At 42.1% G+C, this 22,501-nt stretch overlaps 2 protein-coding genes across 4 annotated transcripts in view; both read right to left on the bottom strand.

The window, feature by feature from the left end:
• Positions 1-798: 798 nt before the first annotated feature.
• On the bottom strand, positions 799-9,787 carry LOC106954545 (echinoderm microtubule-associated protein-like 1). 2 transcript variants are annotated; one of them, XM_015044142.1, is made up of 7 exons: positions 4,686-6,127; positions 4,014-4,211; positions 3,070-3,202; positions 2,431-2,532; positions 2,000-2,034; positions 1,817-1,843; positions 799-1,547 (listed from the first exon to the last, which is right to left on the bottom strand). In XM_015044142.1, the coding sequence occupies exons 1-7, from the start codon at positions 4,852-4,854 to the stop codon at positions 1,273-1,275; spliced, it is 939 nt and encodes a 312-aa protein (XP_014899628.1). In that variant the 5' UTR covers positions 4,855-6,127; the 3' UTR covers positions 799-1,272. The 2 variants fall into 2 exon arrangements, with proteins under 2 accessions (XP_014899628.1, XP_014899629.1); XM_015044143.1 differs by lacking the exon at positions 4,686-6,127 and adding an exon at positions 7,941-9,787 and having other exon boundaries at positions 801-1,547.
• Positions 9,788-9,883: 96 nt separating this feature from the next.
• The window catches only part of LOC106954542 (bromo adjacent homology domain-containing 1 protein), a 41,037-nt gene continuing 28,419 nt past the window's right edge, over positions 9,884-22,501 (bottom strand). For both annotated transcript variants that reach the window (XM_015044129.1, XM_015044130.1), the window contains 6 exons: positions 19,314-21,089; positions 15,982-16,337; positions 15,736-15,895; positions 15,176-15,255; positions 14,428-14,519; positions 9,884-14,297 (listed from right to left, as the gene is read on the bottom strand). In XM_015044129.1, coding sequence (XP_014899615.1) covers positions 14,108-14,297; positions 14,428-14,519; positions 15,176-15,255; positions 15,736-15,895; positions 15,982-16,337; positions 19,314-21,089 — 2,654 coding nt within the window. In that variant the 3' untranslated portion in view covers positions 9,884-14,107. The remainder of the gene's footprint in view (positions 14,298-14,427; positions 14,520-15,175; positions 15,256-15,735; positions 15,896-15,981; positions 16,338-19,313; positions 21,090-22,501) is intronic.

Here is a 22,501-nt window from a genome sequence, read left to right as displayed (position 1 = left end):
TGCACGGAAGCGCCCTCTCTCCGCCGACGGAGGAACTGCATGACAGCTGTGTTGCCGCCAATAGGTGGTAGAGGGGGCATGCTAGTTCTCCTCGGCTAGATAATCATATTATAAAAATATCAATTTCAATATATTTAATATAATGAATTGTTTCAGCATTTATTTATTTATTTTAAATAGAAAAATATTTTTACATGTAATGCTGTCATATCCTGCCAGTGCATTAGGCTGGCAGTCGCCTTTGTGGAAACAAAAGTTAATGCTTTTACGTTTTTTTTTTTTTTTATTTGTTGTTGTTGTGAATCATGCGTCTGTTTTTGTATGTCTATGTGGACCATGAGTCTGTTGAATCAATCAATCATATTTATTAAATATTTTTTTGATTTTTATCTCTACTGCAGATCAGGATTTGTTCTCATTTTCTTTCTCTTCTTCCCATCTTTCTTTCGAACTTGATGTACTTCAAGGATGAATTATAAACTTCTTACTAAAGCCAACGCAGGACAGGTTTACTCTTCATATGTCTGTTTGAAAAAGTGTCATTTTCCACTTTTACTAAAAGATTTTAATTTTCTGTTGGTGGGAAACTCCTTCTCCTTTATTTGTCCTTTGTTTTCATTTGGCTGAGCATACGTCACTTTGCACAACTTCCAAAGGACATATTGGCTTGTTCAGCCGGCTATTGCACTGAACAGTCCTGCTTTAAAAGTAATCAGATATGCATCGAGCAGGCCTTTCTTTTCTGTTTAAGAAGTCGAGTCATTTTGACACATTTCATCAGGCTCTCTAAGAGACACCTCACACAGAGATCAACACTTTTTATTGTCTTTTCTGAGTAAGAACAGACATTTTGAGGTGGAAACTAACATCAAACACGCAAAAAAAAAAAAAAGACATTGGCGCACACAGATAATCCAGTTGTCTTGACAATAAGTTATTTCCTCGTGTACGTCACAGAGTGCTCTCATAGAGGAGGCAGAAGTTCAGAAAAACGATGCACAGATCAAAGCACATGACCAGTGAAGCTATCGCTAGGATGTGGTATGCAGGAAAACTAAAGGCAGAAAAATGTTCAAAAGAAGTAAACATAAATCACAATACTTGATGTAGTCAGATGGGATAGTTACAGGTAAGTGGTTTGGTGAGCCTCTTTAGGAGTTTTATGAATTCAGTTGCAGGGAGATTGCCATAAAATTAGTGGCAGATTTTGAAAACTGAAGTCTCTAACCAGCGTGAACTTCTTTCAAGACGAGTTAGGAGTGTCTGTCTGCGTCAGTAGCAAATCTGAAAGTACTGGCTGGGCGACTTGACCGGGCTGATGTAGCTGGACATTTCCTGCGCTGAGCTCTGGCCCGTTACGGTTTTCTGGAGGTTCAAGGTGAAGGACGGGGTTGACTTCTTCTTCAGCGGCTGGCCGCCCCTCTTGGTCAGCGGGGGCCCGGGGCCGGCCACGGGCCCCTTGTAGGCGGGCATCGCGGACGCCGACTTGGCCTCCTCAGAAGACCCAGTCTTTCTTGCGAGGGGGCTCAGATAGATCTGCATAGTCACTAAGTGAAGTGGTGAAATGTGGCGAGGAGGCCCAGAGAACGGACAGAGGTTTGAGATGAAAAAGAAGGAGTGCCAGGGGATGAAAGAGAGAAAATGGGGAAGAAGAGAGACAGAAATGGATGCAAGAAATGGGGTGATGGTGCACACAGTTATGGTATGATGTGAGCAAAAAAATGGAAAAACAAAAAGAAAAGCTCACACACAGTTCTGTTGACTACGACGCTTTCTTCTAAGCTAAAGTCTTTTTGCTCCAAGAGACAAAGCCTACCTTTGCAATGTGTCACCCGCCTTGTTCCTGCACCAAAACACCACAGAAAACAGAAACATCGTTAATTCTGTGACATGTCTTTTGAGCCAATTCTTCTTCTATTTGTCCATCGGCGCTGTCATTTTATTGGTATTTCTTCTTTCCTGATCAAATAGTCAAAAGCACACAGGAGTGTTTCCTTACCCACGCTCACAGCAGGCTCACTGGATTTGTTGCTTCTGGTGTGTTGACATAGAAAAACAAGGAATAGAAGAGAGAATTAGTGAAAAGAACTGGGAATACCAGAAAATAAACTGATTAAAGATTGTCTCATAAACACGTATGTTATAGAAAGAGACAACAAGAACAAATTTAAGAAGAGGGAAGAAAATGGTATGCAGAAAACGATGCAAGGTTTCCTAAATTGTTTTTTCAGGAAACAATGAATCCTTTTCCTCCCTTTTCACAACTGAACGCTACTTTGACTTGATCTAAAATCCTAACAATATGCACTGAAGTTTCTGGGTGCAACCTGGCAAAGAATAGGAAAGTTTAAGTAGTACACACGCTTTTGCAAAGACATATTTGGCTGCAACTCAAATTACACGGCCTCATAACGACTGGAACTCTCTTACTCTTCAGGAACTTTCTTGCAGACCGAGGCTGCGGACGCGGGTCGCGGCTTGGTGATCTTACACGGACTGTCCTTCGCACTGCCTGGAGGGCTCTTCACACCGCTGGAGAGAACAGAAAGAAAAGTCCATCAGAAAAGAAGTGACGTGAAATCCCAAGAAGAAGGGATGAAATCAATTTGTGGCTGCTAATACGTTTTTTTCCTCTCTCTTTTTTTTTCTTCCATCGTAATTAGACACTGAAAGCCTTAATTGAGTGGAGATTTACCTCTCTCTGTGTAATTATTCCAGAACAGCACAGATACAGCGACAGCAGATTAAGGTACCGCGGAGAGAGGCCATCAGGCTTTTCTGACTAACACTATCTAATGTCAGTATCGCTTGAAAGGTAATTGAGAGGAAGAGGTTGCTGCTTGGAATTAAAGGCCAGTGTAGGGGATAATCACCGAGCCTCCGTGTGCGGTGTCTCTGAGATAATGAAGGGTGTCTGCTGATTGCACCTTCCTTAATGAAGAACGAAGCCTCACTCTGATTGGGGTGCTTTCGAATCAGTGATGTATGTTGCAGCTTCCTCTCTCTGCTCTAATTGTGTTCATCATCTGCATCATGCCGCTCTGAAGGAGAGGAAACGAGCGGCTTTACCTCAGAGGTGGCGGCGCGGGGCTGTAATTCCTCGCCGTGGCGCTGGAGGGCACTGTGGAGCTCTTTTTGAGGGAAGTGGAGCTGGAAGTCGACATGGAGGTTCTGGGGGGCAAAGCCAGGGAGACGGGCCTGGCTGCGGAGACACGGACACACAATTATTCATCACAGGTTATCAGTGAGGAATAATTATTCACTTTTCGATTTCAAATTAAAAGTAAATAATCTGCAGGTAAGAATAACATGTAAAAACAGAAATTTAGATGAGACCTCAAGGGCAAAGGTACAACATAAGAAAAATGATACAGTACACTTCTTAAAAATGAGTGATGAAATGAAATCTGCAACTGAAAAAAATGTTACAACATGTCCATGTGTATTTTGTGCATAAAAAAAGAACAAGAAATTACAAAAAAAAAAAAAAAAAAAAAGTGAAAAAACACCTCTAGTGTGTCATATTTCAAAAATGATGCCTGGATAAGTTTGGCAAACATTTACAAGTCGATTGATTTAAATGTGAATTAGTTTCAGTGTTCAACTTTCCCCAATAAGTTACAATCATTACTATTGATTATCAGTGTTTATTGCAGCAGCAGCATAGAAAAAGATTGTTTTAGAGAAACAATAGAACTTTGCTCAAACTTTAATACTATTTTTTTTACCATGATCTAGTTACAAATACAGACAAAAGTACACATTTTTGCCTCAACATGTATAAACGTCAGCACTTTCGGCACTGCACAGGAGGTAAAGAGATGATGTGTCATATTGAATGGTATGTAGGTTTAAACATTGGTCCTGAACTGTTCCATTGTTTTGGATGAGCAGAGCAATTTGGGGCTTTTATGGAGAGTGGGTCTTAAGCGGTTCAGTCCCACAACAGTTTGTCAATTTCTGACAACCTTTAAAGCCTTCATCTTAAAGACCAAATACACGTCTCTGCTCACCTTTGGCGCCCGGTGTTTTCCTTCCTGCAGCGGCAGCGGCAGCTGCCTGGTGCTCTTCAGAAATGTTGAGCCTCTTGAGGACGTCAGCCAGCGCCAACTTCAGCAGCTGGATCTCATCCTCCTGCATCTGCATCCTCTGCTCCAGGTAGGTGAGCCGGTCGGCCACGTCTAGGCCGCTGGTTGCCGAGCTGCGGTCGTCTGAGGGGGACCAACGGAAATCAGGAAGATGAACGCAAGATTGCACGCCCAGAGAGTGTGCAATCTTTAAACTGACTGAATGAGATTCACGCATTTTCTATCATTTGTTATGTCTCACATAGCAGGACAAGAGAGCGACCGCATTAGAAAGAACATTTGAAAGCATGCAAAATGTTTGTTTAACCAAAATAAAAATCAAACTTGCAGAATTTATCCTGGAGACTTTACCAAATTACTTTGCCAAAAAAAGATCCATAAGAAAAAAGGTTCAAGGCGTAAAATCAATTAGTTCAAAATGGTTGTTTGACTAAAATCTGGACAATGATGTCACAAAACTTTTGTACTGTACAGCTCTTCAACGCTGTCAACACTCAGCAGCACGGAAGCCACAATAGCATCAAGCATCAAGCAAAATCTCTTTCCGTCGCCATCATTTTTTTGCTACAAATTCCTGCTCAGGTCAGAATCGGATACCATATGAGCTGCTGGATGCCGATGAGAAGCTTGGGTATCTCTGCTGACCGCTGGCTCTGTCCTCAACCAGCCCAGATGTCCTCCTCCTCTTCTTCTCCTCTCTTGAACAAACCCTCTCAGTCCTCTGCACTCCTCTGCCACCCATCAGGCTTCCCTGTTGTGCCTCCATCTTATCGTTTTACCCTCTAAGGTCTCATCTCTCTCACTCCAGTCATGTGGCATTCACAGATTGCTGCTTGTACGGTTTTCAGGTTCCAGCATCCGACTTTCGCTACAGCTAAAAGGAGGGAACCGCCGTCCCGGTGCCTGGCTTACTCTAGGACTCGATGGTGATTTGGTGAGGCTTTAAGCCTCCAGCTCAGGATGTGTGTCTATGAAGGTGGGGGTTGGTAATGCTTAAAAACTAAGAAGTCATCCAATTCGACCTGAATTGTCCCTGCCCATGAGTACACAGATTTGCATGAGTCTGATTGTGTGTGGTTGTGTGTGTGTGTGTGTGTGTGTATGGGAGTGGAGAGTACATTGTTAATCCCAATCCCAAAGTTAATCTCTTTGACCCCGCCCCCACAGATAATCCAATGTCACTATATGAGGGAGGGACAAAGTAGAAACATCAGAGCTGGACCTGAAGCTAAATTGAGGGATGTAAACAACTTGAGATTTCACGTCACAAAGGTTTTTGGAACATTGCATGGTCATGAAGGGGAGCAACATAAACATTTAGAGCATGTTCTCATTGATTTGGGTGAATAATTAAAATAAAAAGGAAGCATAATTCCTTTTTCAATTTTCTGAATCAGAGCTAAGTTTTATCTACAGCTGCTAAACAGCAGTAAATCCACTTTGTCACCAAAGTTCTCAAACTTTGGAACAAAGATCACCCTGTGCTTGATTTACAAGATATTTTTCTTATTAATTATTTGCAAACTAAGTACATCTAAACTATGATGAAGAGGACAACGTGGTGATCAAACCCAAATTAACTGTATTCCAGTAGTCTGAAAGGCACTCAGGTGGGCTAATTGTCCTGTGATCACACGAACTACTACAATGGTCCCCCAGTATCCATTAGGCATAGCTGCTGACAAATAGTTAAAATTCATAAATGTCTTAATAGCTCAGACACCAAATATACCTTAATTTGCATTTATACACACAGTGGAAGCGGCGTTAGCGCAGCTGCTGAATGTAAAATCGTCAGTCTTCCATATTTCCGTACTTACGGATACAGCCAATCAGCACCAAGAAAAAACGATTGGCGCTCCTGGATTGGCTGCTTTGCAAACGCCAGCTGGTAGCATCCAGGAAGCTTTGCACCACGCAATCTCGTTCAAATATTTAAAAATATGCGCTACAAAACAGGTGCAGGCTCCAAACAGGTGAATCTGAACAGCAAATATGTGATACAGAATCATAACAATTTATGTCTCCAGTGTAAATTAATTATTATTATTATTATTATTATTATTATTATTATTAATCTGTACCGCACCTAAGAAAGTTTTATAATATCAGCTTCGTAAAACGTGGACCTTTCAGTTAATTAACTGAAAAATGTAAGCTTGTCAATATTAATGTAAAGCAGGCTTGTAGTAAGAATATTTTCTTGGTAGTTTTTGAAAAATGTTTGTATTTACCAAGGTGGTACTTGCTATAAAAAAGTTTGACATTATTAAACAGAAAGTTTTGTTTGATAAAAACTACATTATTCAGTCAGCGACGCCGTGAAGGTTGTTAGCTAAAGTAGCTATTTGATGTTTAAACGGAAAGCTAAATATTAAAACTAAAATAAATAATTGGATACATATTTCCAGTAAATGGATAAAAGTTCAGATTATTTTAAGAGCACATGCATACAACAGTAATAAAGAGACAAATGTTAATTAAATAAACATAAAGTTAGTTAAACAGCTAGCTATAAAAATCCGCTAAGATGTCAAGTTTAAAGCAAACATCTAAACTTTGATAAAGTGCTACAAGTGGATTTTTTTTAAACCAATAAATAATTTGTACATAAAAAATATTTAAAAATAACACTAGCAATAGCACAATAACACTTGAATAAAGTTGTGTGTGTATAATGGTTCATTGCTAATTGAAGAGATGTAATTACTGTATGAATAATGAGAAATATGAAGAGATAGATGTTAGATCGTATTATCCTAAATGTTAGAAGTCTTCCTATTCACCCTCTTGGTGCCTCTTTTTAGACGTAACTTTTTCCTCCTAATAACAATAATCTGCTGCATTTGAGGACTTCACGTATAATTACTAAAGCATTCAGCCAGCAGTAATCTGCCTCTCACTGTGGGCTGTGATCCTCTGCTGGCCCGTGATCTCCTGTGTCTGTTCCTGCCCTGGCCGTGACTTCATCCTCGTGCCACGTCCATACTCTCCATATGGGATTGGGATTAGAATAGCACAATAATCCTGCTGCTGTAAAAGAGAATTAGCGAACCCCGAGCTCAAACTCTGCTCTATAACTCAGCAACAAATAGCATATGGTCGGGCTTCTCGGATGCATTTCCTGCAAACGCAATGCATTTAGGAAGAGATGCATGTAAGCATTTGTAGATGTGGGTTTCCTTTAAAACTGAGACATAGTGAGTGTTTTAATCCCCATTTGCAGATGGTGTCATTTAAATGACAGAACATCTGTCTTCCCACATCAGCTCCGCACAAAAACAGACGTTGTAGGCAGCTTTGCAAAAGCATCCTTCATTTATCATTTCACTGATATGCAATTCCTGGATGTTTTAAAGTCATCACATCTGACACAATTTCTTTGGCTGGGTGTAGCACGAGACAAGACTTATCACCAACGGATTAATATGCAGAGTATGAAAATGTTAGGTATTTTATGGTTCCTGCTGATATAAATCAATATGCAGGGAACAAATAATATGATTAACCATATTCAAAGTAGAAGTGTTCAATCCTCTCTGTTGAGGACTTGAATTTCAGGAGATTTGAGCTTTTTACTTTTCACCTCTTAAAACTCACATCTCCTTGATTCCTCCTTCTTTTTTCCTTCTGAAGAATCACAACTGCAATAAACCAACATGAAAACTTCCAGCCACACACGCGTGCAACTTTTGTCAGTATGAACACATCGTTTCTTGCCCTCTTTGATGATCCTGGAAACAAACCGAAGCGACTGATCTCGCGTCCTTCCACGGAGGCGCAGAGGCAGGAACCAAACGGGTTTAATTTATCTGACGGCTCTGAACTCCCTCAAACCCTCTCAGTTTTTACCTGTCATGAAATCAGTGTCGCTGTGATAGCTCTCCTTCAGCGAAGGCGTCCTCAGCAGGACCTGGGCCGTCTCCTCCATCTGCAGGTTGTGGTCGTCAAGCTCCTCCATGCTGGCGTCCTCTTCTGCTATGATTGCCTGCATGTCCCTGACTGAGGATGCAAGATTATTTTGATCTGAACTTGCCTGGAGAGTTGATTCACCTTCCCCAGTCCAGCAGTGGTTCCCACCTCCTGCTTCCCCCCTCTCCTCAATGTCACCTAATATCCTGTAAGGAGTATGAGCACAGGGTGATGTCACTCAAAGGACAGATTAAAGACCTGCTAATCCACCTGAAGCTCAAAGGGAGGATAGGAGTGTGCAAGAGTCTTTATTTTATTAGTAGGTGGAAAATGCTGGTGGGAATGACAAAACAAACTCTCCCATCAAGAGTTCCAGCTGCAAACACACAACCGCTGTGTCAAGGAGGCGCCGAAGGGTCCTGACCTCCGTCCTGAAGAACGACATTCTTCTGACGGAAAAATGAAACGTGTCAGAGTGAGGCTGGAGAATCTGCTGTTGCATGCAAAGTTTCTGACAAGCACAAAGTCACACACTCCCCCAAAAAGAGCTTACACAAGGCCACCATCCGGCGTGGTCAGCCTGGGCCTACTGTAAGGATGACGAGATCCAGAGATTAGGGAGCAGAATTTGATTAATTACAGTCATCAGGAGGACAATAAGCCGGATGTGGTAATTAGACTAACAGGGGAAAGAAACAGTGCAAGATGAAAAGCTAGATAGGCGATTAGGTTTGCCCCCCACCCTGGTGTGAGATAGGTTTGGGGTTTTTTTGTGTCTATTTTGCAGTTTATTGGATTGATTCTTTCTCCAGCAGATGTGTCCGTTTGCTGATGCGTCAAGGCTTTTCGGTCTCCCGGAGTCAGTCGAAAGTCATAAGAACGAATGAGAAACTTTAAACAAGAAACAAACACGTTCATCTATTGAGTATAATCCAATAAAGTCTTTGCGTCCTAACAAGCTCACGTTTTCTCATCCACTGTGATGAATATCCGTTCTCCCCAGTCATCATTTCTCATCATCAGACTTCCTGTTAAGTCAGCTTGCAATCTGTGGTGACAGAAAACGGTTTCATCGGGAAATATTCTGACAGCACGAGCTTCCCATTTTGACAGAGTCAGACGATGGCTTACAGTTTTACCATTCTGCTTTCAGTCTTCATATGAAGGATTTAACAGACCACTGTGACATAGTCAAAGCTTGGGATCTTGTTTCATTAACCCTTTAAATCTCTTCGCCTGTCTGCTGTGTTCCCTGATTTTCATTATTCTGAACTAATGTTCTCTGGGAAAAATAAAAAACCCTGGGATCTTCAAAGATCTTACGTTTTTACACGATTTTTGTGAAAACCATGTCTTTGTCGACTTCACAATGACTTCTTTCTTTTAGATATACCTTCATAAATGGCAACATAAGGGCCCAGACATTTTAGTCTGAACATAGAAACGTGTGTTTGGAGCCATCTCAGGTCAAAGGGTGTGTCTAGTTGTATTATTAAGTCTAATAAATTAACTGCTCAGGCTGTTCTTCCTGCTCGAAAACTTGGAGGTCAGGAGAGAATTTAACAGCCATCTGCTGCCAATGTCTCACTACTGCCCTCATGTGGACATGATCATTGTTACAGCTGATTGGAAGGAAACTTACCCACTTCCTGTTGATATTCACTCTGTGACCTTTGGTTCCCTTTTCTGTCTTCATCCACAGTCATGTTCCGATAATTACAAAGAGCAGATTTGCTTTTTCAAATAAAAGTAAACTGAATAAACTAAAAACAGGTACTAATTGATCTGATCTGCCAAGTTGGCTGTAGGTTAAACAACAAGCAACATGCAATGATTAAAACAAAACAAAAAAAAACAAAAAAAACCGCAGAGTCACCATTTTCACAAAGGACTTAAATTTTATAAATATTCTCTCAACATTACATTAAATCAGTTGGGATGATATAGTCTTTCAAATAAAATAAAATAAAAAAATCCAAGAAATCTTCAGAGAGCATGACAAAGTGACAGTGATCTGATACACATAACTCTTTCTACTCCAAAAATATCTAAACTGTATATCCCACATTTTCCAAATATATCAAAATATATGCCAACAATAAGCATCAATACAGGCCACAGAGAAAGCTGAATCTCACAGGTTTGTCGGGTGCTTTTGTCTAATGGAGTGAACACACACACACGCACACAAGCGGACGCACGCCCAAACACACACACGCACACACATCAGCGAAGGTTACTCAGTATTTCACATCATAGTTCGCTGAAACTTCTTATTCCCGAGTGCTCGCCCAACCTTGTTGCCATGGAAATAAGGACAAAAATGTCTCCATGCAAAAAGCCTGTGGCTGATTAGGTTATTGAATGACAGCAGGCTATCTAAGTCCATGCGTTTTGCAAGGCTGGCCAGCACTTGGGAGAGGAACACATGGCTGTCCGAGCTTTCCTCGGCTGCTTTTCCAAGAAGCGCCTGCATCTGGCCGGCGAACAGATAAGGGACGTTGGTGTGACAGAATCTGTAATCTTGCTTTGCCTGACCTCTATGAGGTCAGGCAAAGACATCTTTATGATTAATGATTAAGCTAGCATTAGCTTAAATGCTAATTCTCACCTAAAAGCTAAAGCTGACTTGCTGAGTGGACCGAGTTAATGCTAGCCATCCAGCTAGCGAAAGCCAGCGTGATAATGATATCATTTATGCTAACGTTAGCATAATGTTTCCTCTATCCACCAATTGACCTGAACAAGACAGAAAAGGGCAACCGTTTTGAAATACTGTCAGCCTACATCCAATAATACTTTCCATCTTTCGCAAGTGACCTCTAACCTTTTGCACCAGGGTTTCTGGTTTCAGCTTAGGACCTCAGAGGAACTTCCTGTCCCCCGTTTGTCTCATTTTGACTTCAGCTCGTCAATGAAAGCTTAGGTGACCCTTCTCCCAAACTACACGCCTGAAGGGATAGTTCAGGATCAACGCAGAGCGGGTTTGTTGAAGGTCGTAAGATATGAACCGCTTCTAACATTTACAGAACCTCAGTTAGAAAAAGTCCCGACCTGTCCCGTTAAGGTCGGTCCGGTTTCGGGAACCAAATGGAGGTCCTCCAGAGCGAAGGTGCTTTCGGCGAAAATTGCTCAGGTCTCAATGAAGCTAACCTATGGTTACGTTTCTGCTATTAAACCTCACTAAGCTTCTAAGATTACAAATAAACAAAAAACAAAAACAAAAAAAAAACAACTGCTTTCTATCCTGAAGCACAAATACACAGGATCTACATAATTAGTCCCAAATAACTTAAAACTGACATCTTAATATATTCAATCGTTTTCTCCATTTAAATATACTTTAAATATAATTATTACAGATCTTGGAAGGGAAAAAAATAATAATTTCTACACTGTGCATTGGCTGTCTGCTTGTTTAAAGATTGCCCCGTACTTGCTGGGGTTCAGATATGTTCTCCTTATATTTCTCTTTCGTTTGGTCAAACATCGACTCTACACCGACCTGATATCTACTGAAAAAAAAAGAAAAGAAAAGCAATGCATATAACTTTGTCAAGATTTCTTAAGTTCATTCTTCAAAAATAGTAATTCTAAAAAATATATTGCATGTGCCATCTTAGCAAATTGACATAATAAAATATTCTTTAGGAGGAGGAGAAATTGTAAAGTAAGGAGAATATATAGACTTATATCCATTTCCTTTTTGAAGACTCCAGCGGGGAAGAGAGGGGGACGTAGGGCTTGATTTAGTTTTGAGTCAGGACTGATGCGCTTCAACTAGAAAAGGGAGAGAGGAGATAAACATGGCTTCAGAGAGTGGGGATCTTTTACAGCTGGAACTTGAACGCACGCAGACGGGGAACAAAGTCGCAGGTTTGGAGGCGATGAGAGGGCGCGTGGTTTGTAATCGGCAAAAGCTTCATCTGAAAGCATGGATCACCCCATCCCTTCAGTCCAGTCACACATCTATCACAGTGCTACAATTGCCTGCACAGCAAGTCAGGTCTGAATCCCGAAGCCTTCTGCACATCTAGTCACATTAACAGTGTGGATACATACATAAATATATACTGAGTATTTATAGGACTATATGTGAGGGGAAAAAGAAAAAGGAATGACTCTAAATCCATACTGATTTCATCCAGTACGAAGAGCGTCAAGTTGCAACATGGCAAACATGTCGGTCGACTCGTCTCTGCTCATCAAAACGAACAGTTTGCACAATAATGTCTCCTTCGCAATAAAAACAGCAACGAATGCGGTACAGTAAGCCCCGCCGTTCACGTCCCGCCAACGTCTCAGCAGCTCCAATACGAAACAAAGAGGTGATCGTGTGTTTTCATGAGGGGATTGGTTTTAGTGCAACAAAACGTGGGGACAAGTGTTGACGACGAGACGGAGGTTTGGGGTGCTCATCCTCTGGTTCGTCCTGGACGAGTTGCAGGGGCTTAGGAATCAGGCGAGAGTTGGCGACATGAAAGCTGTCCTAAACATGGAGACTGGAAAGGAACTGAAATACAGCATGCTGCAAAAGTGTTCGCAAATTTTACGTCTCGTCACAACCACAAACTTGGATGTGCTTAACGCTGATTTTAAGTGGAAGACCAACACGCAGTAGAGCCAATTAAGTCAAATTTATCTCACAATCGAAATCTCAAAAGGTGACAATTTGTATTCACCGCCCTGCAACAAATTGCTTTCAGAACACAGCTGGTTGAACTGAAAGTTACCCAATCCACAAACGAAGGAAGGAAAAGTGACAAAAAAAAAAAAACAAAACAAAAAAAACATTAACAAACATTAAGGAGTAAGTGCTCTGGTTAGATTAATTTAAAATGAAGTTTTTTAGCTTGTTTCAAACAAGCTTTGTACTGAGAAAACCTAACACTGCACCATATTTACTGTTGAACACAGTAGTGGAAGCATCACATTAAGCAAAAACTATACATGCCAAAATATTTCATCTGATTTTAGTTCGTAAAAAAACAAAATTTACATCACGGCTTTTCTATCACGCGCAACTTTGTGTTGGTCTAACACATAAAAACCTGCATAAACATTAAAATTCACGGTTGTAACACAGGAACATGCTTAAGGGGAATGAATACTTTTGCGAGGTACTTTTTCTTCTTTCTGGTCTCTTATATTAAGTGCATAAAGTCAAAACATCGGTCGTCATGTGCAGCCTGACATCAGCGTGGTCTCGTCATTTACCTCAAATAAGCACAACGCGCTTCCTCTTCAGTCGGTCGATTAACAAACTCGACTGACTGCGATTTCGTTTCTCACCATATAAGTAATAATCATATGTTATCAGGAATACACGGTGATCTTTGCCCTCAAGCCCAATCAGTTGCTTGATGTGAAACTGTTTAATTCAGCACCAGGAAAAAAACAAAAACAAAAAAAAAAAAAAAAAAAAAAAAAACGCTCCACTTCATCTAAAGCTACTTTCTTACTTGGTTTGATTACCTAAAAGCCTCCTAAATGTCACTATATTTAACCTCAGTGATAACACTCAACACACAAACACACACACACACAAACATGATGTGTAGAGTCAAATCAGGGGAAAAAGGATGACACTCTCCATTAGCTGCTCTTTCACCCATGCTTGTCGAGCGGCGTTAACGCGAAGCTGACAGGGCCGGCCTCGCATTTCCCTGGAAGCGCCGGAGCGGCATGCCGGACCATCGCTGCACCGGCGGCTCTCAAACGGAACAAACATGATTGTTGCGTTGTTGCGCTAACGTGCTTCGGGGGGGGAGAGAGACACAGCTCTGACCGGCACGCCGCTCGACCAGGCGCTCGGCTTTTCTGGCAGGGAAGGCGAGGTGGGGAAAAATCTGAGCGGATGGATGGAGTTTAGCTCTCTGAGCTGAGATTCCCTACGACATTCTAACTTCTTGGTATGTAACTAAAGGGATCTGTGCTTCATAATGTGTACATGCAGTCACCCCGCTTTTCACACTGATCGCGAACGGGGGGTTAGGTGGAGGTCTTCAGTCCTTCAGTTGCCCCTCCTCTCCGAAGGCGGACGATTGCAACGACTGATTCAAAGGTGCGACGACGGGGGAGAAGAGACGGGGGGGGAGGCTCCCGCTCTACTGCAGGTTCTTCAAGATGCGTCCGTATCGGAAGTCGTAGACGTGCCGGCAGAGGTACACCAGCTCGGGGTCGACGTCCGTGGGCACGCAGCGGTGGGAGGGAGGGGCGAAGTCAGGCCGGAAGGGCACCATGCTGGCCCTGCCAGGCGGGGCGCCTTCGGCACGCCGCTTCACCAAGGCACAAAATCTGCAAACGAAACGGTGAGACGAGACGACGTGAAAGCAAATCTGTGAGAGAGACCCCAAGATTCGACGTGGAACAAATGACTCGAGAGTTTTTTTGTTTTGTTTTGTTTTGTTTTGTTTTTTTCACTTACCGACAGTACTGGGCTAGAGGGAGAACGTAGCATCTGTCTTCTATGCAGGCCACACTATTTTCATCCTGATGCCGAGAGGCGAAAATCTCATTCTGAAACCAACAGTGGGTGTTCAGCGTCACATCACCACAAGTGTTTTTTTTTATTTTTATTGCTGTGCCCCGAAAGACGACACGAGAAACTGCAACACTTTGCATCAGTGAGCACTAAGGAAACTACAACTGTTCATGAGAGATTTGTTGGGGTGTCTCTTTGTTTTACCATGCTAGAAAAAAACAAAAAACAAAAAAAAACAAAAAATAAAAAACAACAAAAAAAAAACGCTCTAGTGAGCTCACACTGCCGCTGACTTTCACTGGAAACATTTTCAGAGAGTGAAACCGTTCCTCTCCTTGTTCTAGGGTTTCTGCAAGGCTGAGGTCGAAGAGATACCATCGTTTTTTTTTTTGTGGCAGTGTGGTTAAGCTGAGGAACCAAACAACTATCGACAGTCTCAGGGCTGCCGAGACAAAGATAATGAAGTCTCCAGCAGCAGCCACTGTCCACGCTATTGTGTGTAAACAACATTCCCCCTCCATATCGCTGCTACTTGTAAAATGTATATTGATACACACTTTAAAAAAAACATGTACTGCATTAAGCTCATCCTGTAACAATAGATGTATTTGTGGTACAGAACAGGTTGCGCAGCCGTCGCCGTCCCACTGGGAGAAATTAATTCCTAGCTGCAGTCTGCCGAACGCCTCACCTCACAGTGTGCTCTGGGATCTCGGCCTCCCTGGGTGTGCTCAGGTCTGTAGTACCAGAAAAGGCTCATCATCAGCTCTCCTGAGGAAGACCAACACAAACACACACACGTCAGCTGAACACACTCTGCCGTACATTCTCGCACAGGACCGATCGAACCGGTCGGTCATCTCCATCTTTGTCCGTCAGATTAACCTCTTTACATATGTGACACAGTCAGCTGATCTAAATTAAGATATATGAAAATTTAAATGTATTCACTTTTTGTGGTTTAGAGTTTTTTAGTTACATTTTTCAAAGTGTATGAGAGTAAATGAAGGGAATTTGGTGGAACATCAAGACCAGGCAAGTCTTCTGAATAGTGCAGGTGTGCTGGGATGCAGGATGTGGAGTTCAGTGTTCAGCTGCATCAAAACTCGGTTCAGTTTCTGGTTGTATATGTTTATGTGAGTTGTTCTTTTTGGCTCATGGCCTTTATTTTTTTTATCCACCGCAGCGTCCTGACATTGTTGTTCTGATTAGAATACAAATTTATGGATAACCTGCACCCTGACTTCTTACCCGTTTTGGGGTCCTCCCACAATGCTGATATCTTGGCAACATACGGCAGGGACTTCTTCCTGGGACCGGATCGCAGCAGTACGGTGTCTCTGACATGGATCACTTCGCCGTCCCTCTCGACTCCCTCGTAACACCTCCGCATTGCGGCCTCGTCTTCTCCCTGGCATTACAAACACGCAAAGTTTACAAACGAGGAAGAAAGCGGGAAGATTTACAAACTTTTCTCCCGAGAGACAAGCAACCTACCGCAATGAAGACCTCCCTCTCTGTGGGGATGCCAACAGGCCGCCAGCCGTTTGTTGCACGTCTGCGGCTGATCTTCTTCTGCTTGCTGCTGCCGAGGCTTGGCACCGGGGTCGCCTGTTTCGTCAGGAGCCGGGTGTGGCCCACGGAGGAGCCGTTGGAGGCCTTTGTGCTCTGAGGGCATTCCTTAGCTAGCTTTAACATGGCCTGGGGCTGATCTCGGCCAGACAGAGGGGTCAGCAGGCGGCTTTTAGTCTGTGTGGAAGTGGGCACGCTGGACAGTGGACACTGGGCGATTGGCATGGTGGGGGGAACAAGAAGGGAAGGGCTGTGGTCGCCCTGTGGGGTTGTGTAAGCCTCTGGAAAACAGCATGGAAGCACACATTTATCATCCGTCCAAGTGCTTTTTAATTTCACCTCAGAGTTTTATAGTACAGACTTAGCTGGTCTGGTATGATCCTAACTCAGACAATGTTAGCAAGAATAACTAACACAGAACCCAGATTAACCTAGAAATCATCAACCATGTTGGGTCTTGTCTGAAACCATTTATAGTACCACAGAAACTATCTGCCCCATCACAGATTTCTCCTATGTTTTGGCTCAATTGTTTGACTTTTGTATTTGCTCAGATTATTTATGTTATAATTTTGTTCAATGAGCTGAAACTTTTATGTCCGTGTGAAACTGATAATTTCCCAAATCTACCTGGTCAAGGTTTCCTCCAGAAAACTTGCTAATGCCGGTGGTTGGGCGCTTGGCAGTCAGTCATCCAGCGGCCCGTCGTGTTTGAGTTAAAAAATGTTTAAAGTTGACAGGAAATTTGAAAATATCACTTGATAATTATGTGTTATTGAAAGACTGGAAGATTAATACCTGAACACCAACTAGAAAGCTTTAAAAAATGCAAACATTTTAAAAAGACTTGCATAAATCAGTAATGCTAAGCCTGGTGGGGGCACAAGTAAAGCCTGGTGGCCCGCCAGGCTTATAATACACTGGGGGAAACCCTGCTGGACCTATGTGGGAACATAATTACCCATATTGTTACATCATGATAATTTGTGATTAGCCAAATTTGTTGTGTTGCTTACCAACAGGCCTTTAGATAAAAAGGTAACACTTTATTTGATGGGATGTGCATAAGACTGACATGATTCGTTCATAAATGTGACATAACATCTGTCATGAAGGTGAAAAGTTTTCATGAAGTGTCATTCAGTAATGACACTTTTAATGCAAAGTTGACCATTTTAATGGACTTTTAATACAAGTTTGTATTAATAGTGCCATTATTTACTGGTTTAAAACGACCTAGTCAAAGTCATTGCTGCAATAGACTTAAACAGGCGATTTATGCTTGAAATCTCTTCGATGTGACTGAACTGAAACAGTTCTGGATTCAAGGACTGAGAGTAAATCCCAAAAGTCATGTAAAATTTTCACTGCCAGCTGTTGCCGTTGTTAGGCGTAGTGGGCAGATTGTTCTAGAAAACGTTTTCCCCTTAACTAATGAAATAATAATTGGAAACCTAGTTCTCGCATTTCGAATGTGATCTCCTTGAAGCATTTAAGAGTAACAAAAAAAACAAAGGTGGTAATCTTTCGTCATACTGTGTACATATTGGCAAAGTGTCATAAAATCACAGTGAATGTTCTTAAGAGATACGCAGATTCAATCTGCATAGTTTTACTTGCAGCTAAAGATAGTTTTAAGAAGGCACTGACTTCTACTTTATGACAAATAAAGCTGTTTTAATGCATTTTTTTTATCCCTGAGCAGCTGAATTGGTTCAACCAATAAAACAAAGCAATCAGTTCTGACACAAGCTCCGATAAAGACAACCTGCTGTCCAACATCATCAGCTAACAGGAGCACAGCCGTGAATTTGCTCAAGGCTCGACTTCCAACACAAACACGGCCAGTTGAAAGCATCTACAAAAAGGCTGCTTTAGTTTTGAAGTGTGCTAAGATCACATCTTGATTTATTTGGTCGAAAAAAAAAAAAAAACCCAACCTGAGAGATTTAAAGAGAGCTTTTTATTACAAGACGTGGTGGAAAAAAACATGGAAGATTTTGCCACCAAGACGGAAGACTTGCAATCATTTTGGGCTCTTATCAACATTTCTTCCATCCATTTAATTTGATTTTCATCCATTAGAGATTTCCTGTCAGATTATTTTGAAGATGTTAAAAAAACAAAAAACAAAAAAACACTAGTATTGGGTTTAAATTTAAATTTATTGTAAGTCTGAAAATTAGACATACAACTTTAAATATATGCCCAACTATTCACTCCCCTCTTTTTTAACTGGCTTGTTAACTTCTCCTCATTGACCACAACTAACAGCAGCTTTCCTTATTTTATAGTGAACAATGTGGTCATGGTCAGAGAGGCGCAGTAGACAAAAAAAAAACAAAAACAAAAGCTAAAAAGCTAAAAAGCTGCCAACGTTTAAAGAAAAACCTAGAAGGACTTTCAGGGACCCTGGAGAATTATGGAGTAAGATCACTTACTTCGTCTTAAAAACAGAAAGCTAAGACCAAACACATAATAACAAGATATTACCTCTTTATCATACCAGCTTTATTATACTTTCCCTGTTTTTTTTTGTTTTACTGCAGTGCCTTTTTCTGGCACTTAACATATAATACAATAAGATATGGAAATATGGACGTTAAAACTTGGGACCATATTGGGCTTCCAAACTGTCAAGACCATAAGCACGCCGACAAATTAGCTATAAAAGTCAATCTTTTATAGCGGCCATCACAAAGCCCTGAATGTTGTGAGCAGAGCCGAGACTGGCTCGGTGAGCTACAGGGCCGATAATCAGACTCAATCACAGCCATTCTGTCAAGAGGACCGGGCCAGAATTTCGGTAAACTAATACGAGACGCTTGTGAAACCAAAACATTTTCATTCAAGGCAATTGTAATACATCTTAACTTCTAAATTTAAGAAAAATTCAGTAAAAGTCTAATAAATTCTGGTCATTCTAATTGGATAAAGCAGGAAAAGTTTAGTTTACTTTAATGTCACCAATTGCAGTTTTCTGGTCTTTGATCTTTTAAAAGCTTGACATGCTAATCCAAATTTCGCCTGAAAAGTCGTTAAGTATTTTGTTAAGTAAATATTAAGTAAATTTGGCAACAGTGGGGTGACTATTGTTAACCTGGTGAGTGTGTCAGTCAGGCCTTTCTCATTGCAGACTAAAAGGGCTGATAAGATCAGTGGACAAGATCGGTTTCACAATTAAGTATTGGCCGATCGCCAACTATCCAAAACTAAGAAAACCGAGCTGATTTATTGGTTTTCATTTTTCCACTCACCCGTCTTGATGCTGTGCGTACATCCGGTACATCCTGCACTAAAAGAACAACCCCTGCCTGTCACTGGAGGCAGCGCTCTGTAGCTGTAGCCACTGATCCCGCAGGCGTCTCCGTAACAGGGGGAAGCCACAGAGTTGCAGTAGGCGGGGTGGCCTAAGCCGGACGGATGTGACACCTGACCCCCCAGCAGCTTGGATCCGGTAATGCGACTGGGGCACAAGCCGGTGGAGCTGAAGTTGAGAGGCCGCGTGGCCAGAGCTGCTGAAGTCTGTCCAGTGTGCGTTGGGTGGGTGATGTGGACGTAGTACCCGGGGAAGCAGTGGTCAGCGGTGCAGAGGCATGGGTGGGGGGTAAGGGCGAGTGCTCGGTGTGGGTGGGAATGTGTGAGAGACGGCGAGGTTACTAGGCACTCTGGTTTCACGGGGGTCATGGCTGAGTTCAGAGACTGGTCATCGGAGTCTCCGTACGGCTGCTGGCCGAGGAAGCAGGCCAAGCGGTGGCAGTACTCCACAGAACCCTCTGGGGGACAGCAGTAGTATGGGCTCAGTTCGGTTTCCAGTTGCTCCTCCTTCACCTGCTTCAGCGGGAAACCTAGCATGCTACGAGACTGATACCCTGGTTTGGTCAGGCGGTGGGTGCAGCTGCCCGTCTCCCACTCCACCTTGGGTTCAAAGTCTGCTTTCTTCTTGCAGGCAGAGCAACTGCTGGGCGGCGGAGGGGGCTTCTTGCCTTTCTTGTGTAAGTGGTGCTTGTTTTGGAGTTTGACGCTGTGTTGCTGCTTTGGGGTGGAGGCCGCGGCAGGAGCCGTAGAGTTGGACGTAACGGTTGCGGTGGGTGCTGCCTTTACTCTCTGCTTACTGGTGGCTGAGGAGCTTGTTAACTTCAGCAGGGCTGCAGCATTGAGTCCAGCTAGTCGTCTTGGTGCAGGTGCGTCTAAACACTCCTGACTCATCCAGACTCTTTCATCGCCTCGGCTGGTTTTAGCCTTCTTGCTCGGCTTAGGACTTTGGCACTGTTCAACCTTGTTGGGTGGAGAGACTTTACTAATGTTCCCTCGTGAAGCTTTCAGACTTCCAGACAAAGAACTTCTGGCTGGATCCAGAGAAGCTGTTCCGTCCAGAGGATCCTCCTGCCTCCTGGCCTGCTTGGCCGCTGGTTGGGCGTCGGTGGGTCTTTCAAGCAGTAAACTATTCACTGCCTCTGCATTGAGAGACGCCAGTCTGCGCTTGCGGGGCTGTAGATCTCTCAGCTCAGGATAGACAGCAAGACGTTTGTGTTTTGATTTTAGTTTGGCTTTTGGTAGTGACTTTGCCTTCATCCTGTCTCTGGTTTTTCCCGTTTGGGGTTTGGTTTTGGGCCTGTATTTTCCTCCTTTGCCTTTAGACCTGCCCTTTTCATGTGAGCCTTCTTCCAATCGGGTAAGGAGAACATGGCAGCTGAGCTCCTCCTCTGGATTCCCACCCCGACCACGCAGCGGGTACAACTTTCGGACCCGTTTCTTGTCCCGCCTTTGGTCAAGCTGTCTGGTCTTGTCCGACTTTCTTTTTCCGTCTCTCTTCTCATTCATCCTCTTGGGCTCTTGGTCTTTCCTTTGTCTTGTGACCCCACTTATCTTCTTTGTCCTGCCGAAACGTAAGGTACGCTCAGGCCAGTCGCCGCCCATGGTGCCACCATGAGGACAGGTGTGGCTGGTGTCCCACAAGTCAGAATTAGTGTGGTTCTGCCGGAGGGAAGCGGTCTGCCTTGCGTGGGTCATCACATGTTTCTCCAAAGTGCCTAAAGAAACGAAGCAGAGGTTAGGTTAAAACGTTTTGCACATACAACTGAACATTAGGCTTAGTTGCAGTTTTAAACATATCTTGAGAAGTTATTTTTCTTAAAGAGAAGACATAAAAGAGTTGAAGCAATAGAAAAATAATCAGTCAGAGACTGGACAGACAATTTTTCATATCATACAACTAGTTAAAGTAGTTGTTATTTTTCTCAGAAAAAAATACATCTCTGTTTTAGCTTTAAGCCACAATCATCAAAATAAAATAAAAAAAATCATTGAAATATATAATTGAATATCACCATGTGTAATGAGTTTATATATGGGTTGAAATACTGATTTTAATTGCTGGAATAAATTAAGTTTCAAAGGATTTTTTTAACTTTTTACAGTGCGTCTGTTTTACCGTGACTCCAAAAATATACAAAGCTAGGGGAAAGATCTGTCTTTATTTTATTGTGGCACAGAAAACAAAAGCAAAACAAAGCCCTTTCGTACAGTTTTATGTAAACAGCAGCAGCAAATGACTAAGTGCTTGAAGAGACCTGGTAAATTCTTCACCCCAATGATTTTTTGGACCTGACCGTATAGTGAGCTCCAGCTATTAAAATGTTTCTGATCCTGATTTGTATGCTTATGATGCAAAAGCTGACACACTCCCTTCTTATATTTAATTCGTTATCAGCCAGAATGCACACACAGCATGTAAAGCAACAGCTTGTGAAGACCAGTTGTTTAGTCTCAAATGTTTATGTTGATAAGTGATCAACCCCCCCAAAAAATAAATAAATAAAAATAAAAATCCTTCCTCAAATAATTTCTCTCAGTGGAGATAATTGAGACCAACAAACAAGCTGACTAAAAGCAAATTTAAATGGTTTCACATTTCTGGTGTCAACAATCAAAATAAATAACATCCACTAAAAACTTACAAAAGATATATTAAAAAAAACAGCTTCAATAACTAAGCAATGGATTTACAAGACAAATTATAAGAGACTTGATGAAAAACAGACAAATAATGCCCATTCATGAATCAATCCTTGAATATTGGGTAGAAGGTAAATTGAAGTCATAAAGTGGAGGTTGTAAAGGTTGGTTGCCTAGCAACCAAATGGGATGTTTTAAGACGAGTGAAAAGTGTTACAAAACCTGACGTTGTTGGTAATCTAATTTAATCAATACCTTCATTTCCTTTTTCATTTTGTTTAACGGCGTCGTTGTACAAAACACCTTCAGGTTAGCAGGCTCACCTATTTTATTCATCTTAAAGGGACAGTTCAGATTTTTCAAGGCAGCGTTCGGCAAGAGTCCAGCTGAAGACTGGTCAAATCTGCAAAATGTTGTCTTAGTCATTGAAAATTTTGATTAATTTATTTTACACAACCCTATGTTTACCCAGGAGTCTGTATGCTTA

This window comes from Poecilia latipinna, unplaced genomic scaffold (genome assembly GCF_001443285.1).
Source record: "Poecilia latipinna isolate Pla-1442-1.1 unplaced genomic scaffold, P_latipinna-1.0 Scaffold663, whole genome shotgun sequence".
NCBI lineage: Eukaryota > Metazoa > Chordata > Actinopteri > Cyprinodontiformes > Poeciliidae > Poecilia > Poecilia latipinna.
Note: the sequence above shows the minus strand (reverse complement) of the source record. Positions and strands in the feature narration are given on the sequence as shown.

Coding starts and splice junctions, on each gene's coding strand:
- LOC106954545 (XM_015044142.1), bottom strand. CDS start 4,854: ATGGAGGCACAACAGGGAAGCCTGATGGGTGGCAGAGGAGTGCAGAGG. Junction 4,212..4,685: donor GGCATCCAGCAGCTCATATG/GTATCCGATTCT, acceptor GGTCCCCCTCAG/ACGACCGCAGCTCGGCAACC. Junction 3,203..4,013: donor GAAAACACCGGGCGCCAAAG/GTGAGCAGAGAC, acceptor GTGTCTCCGCAG/CCAGGCCCGTCTCCCTGGCT.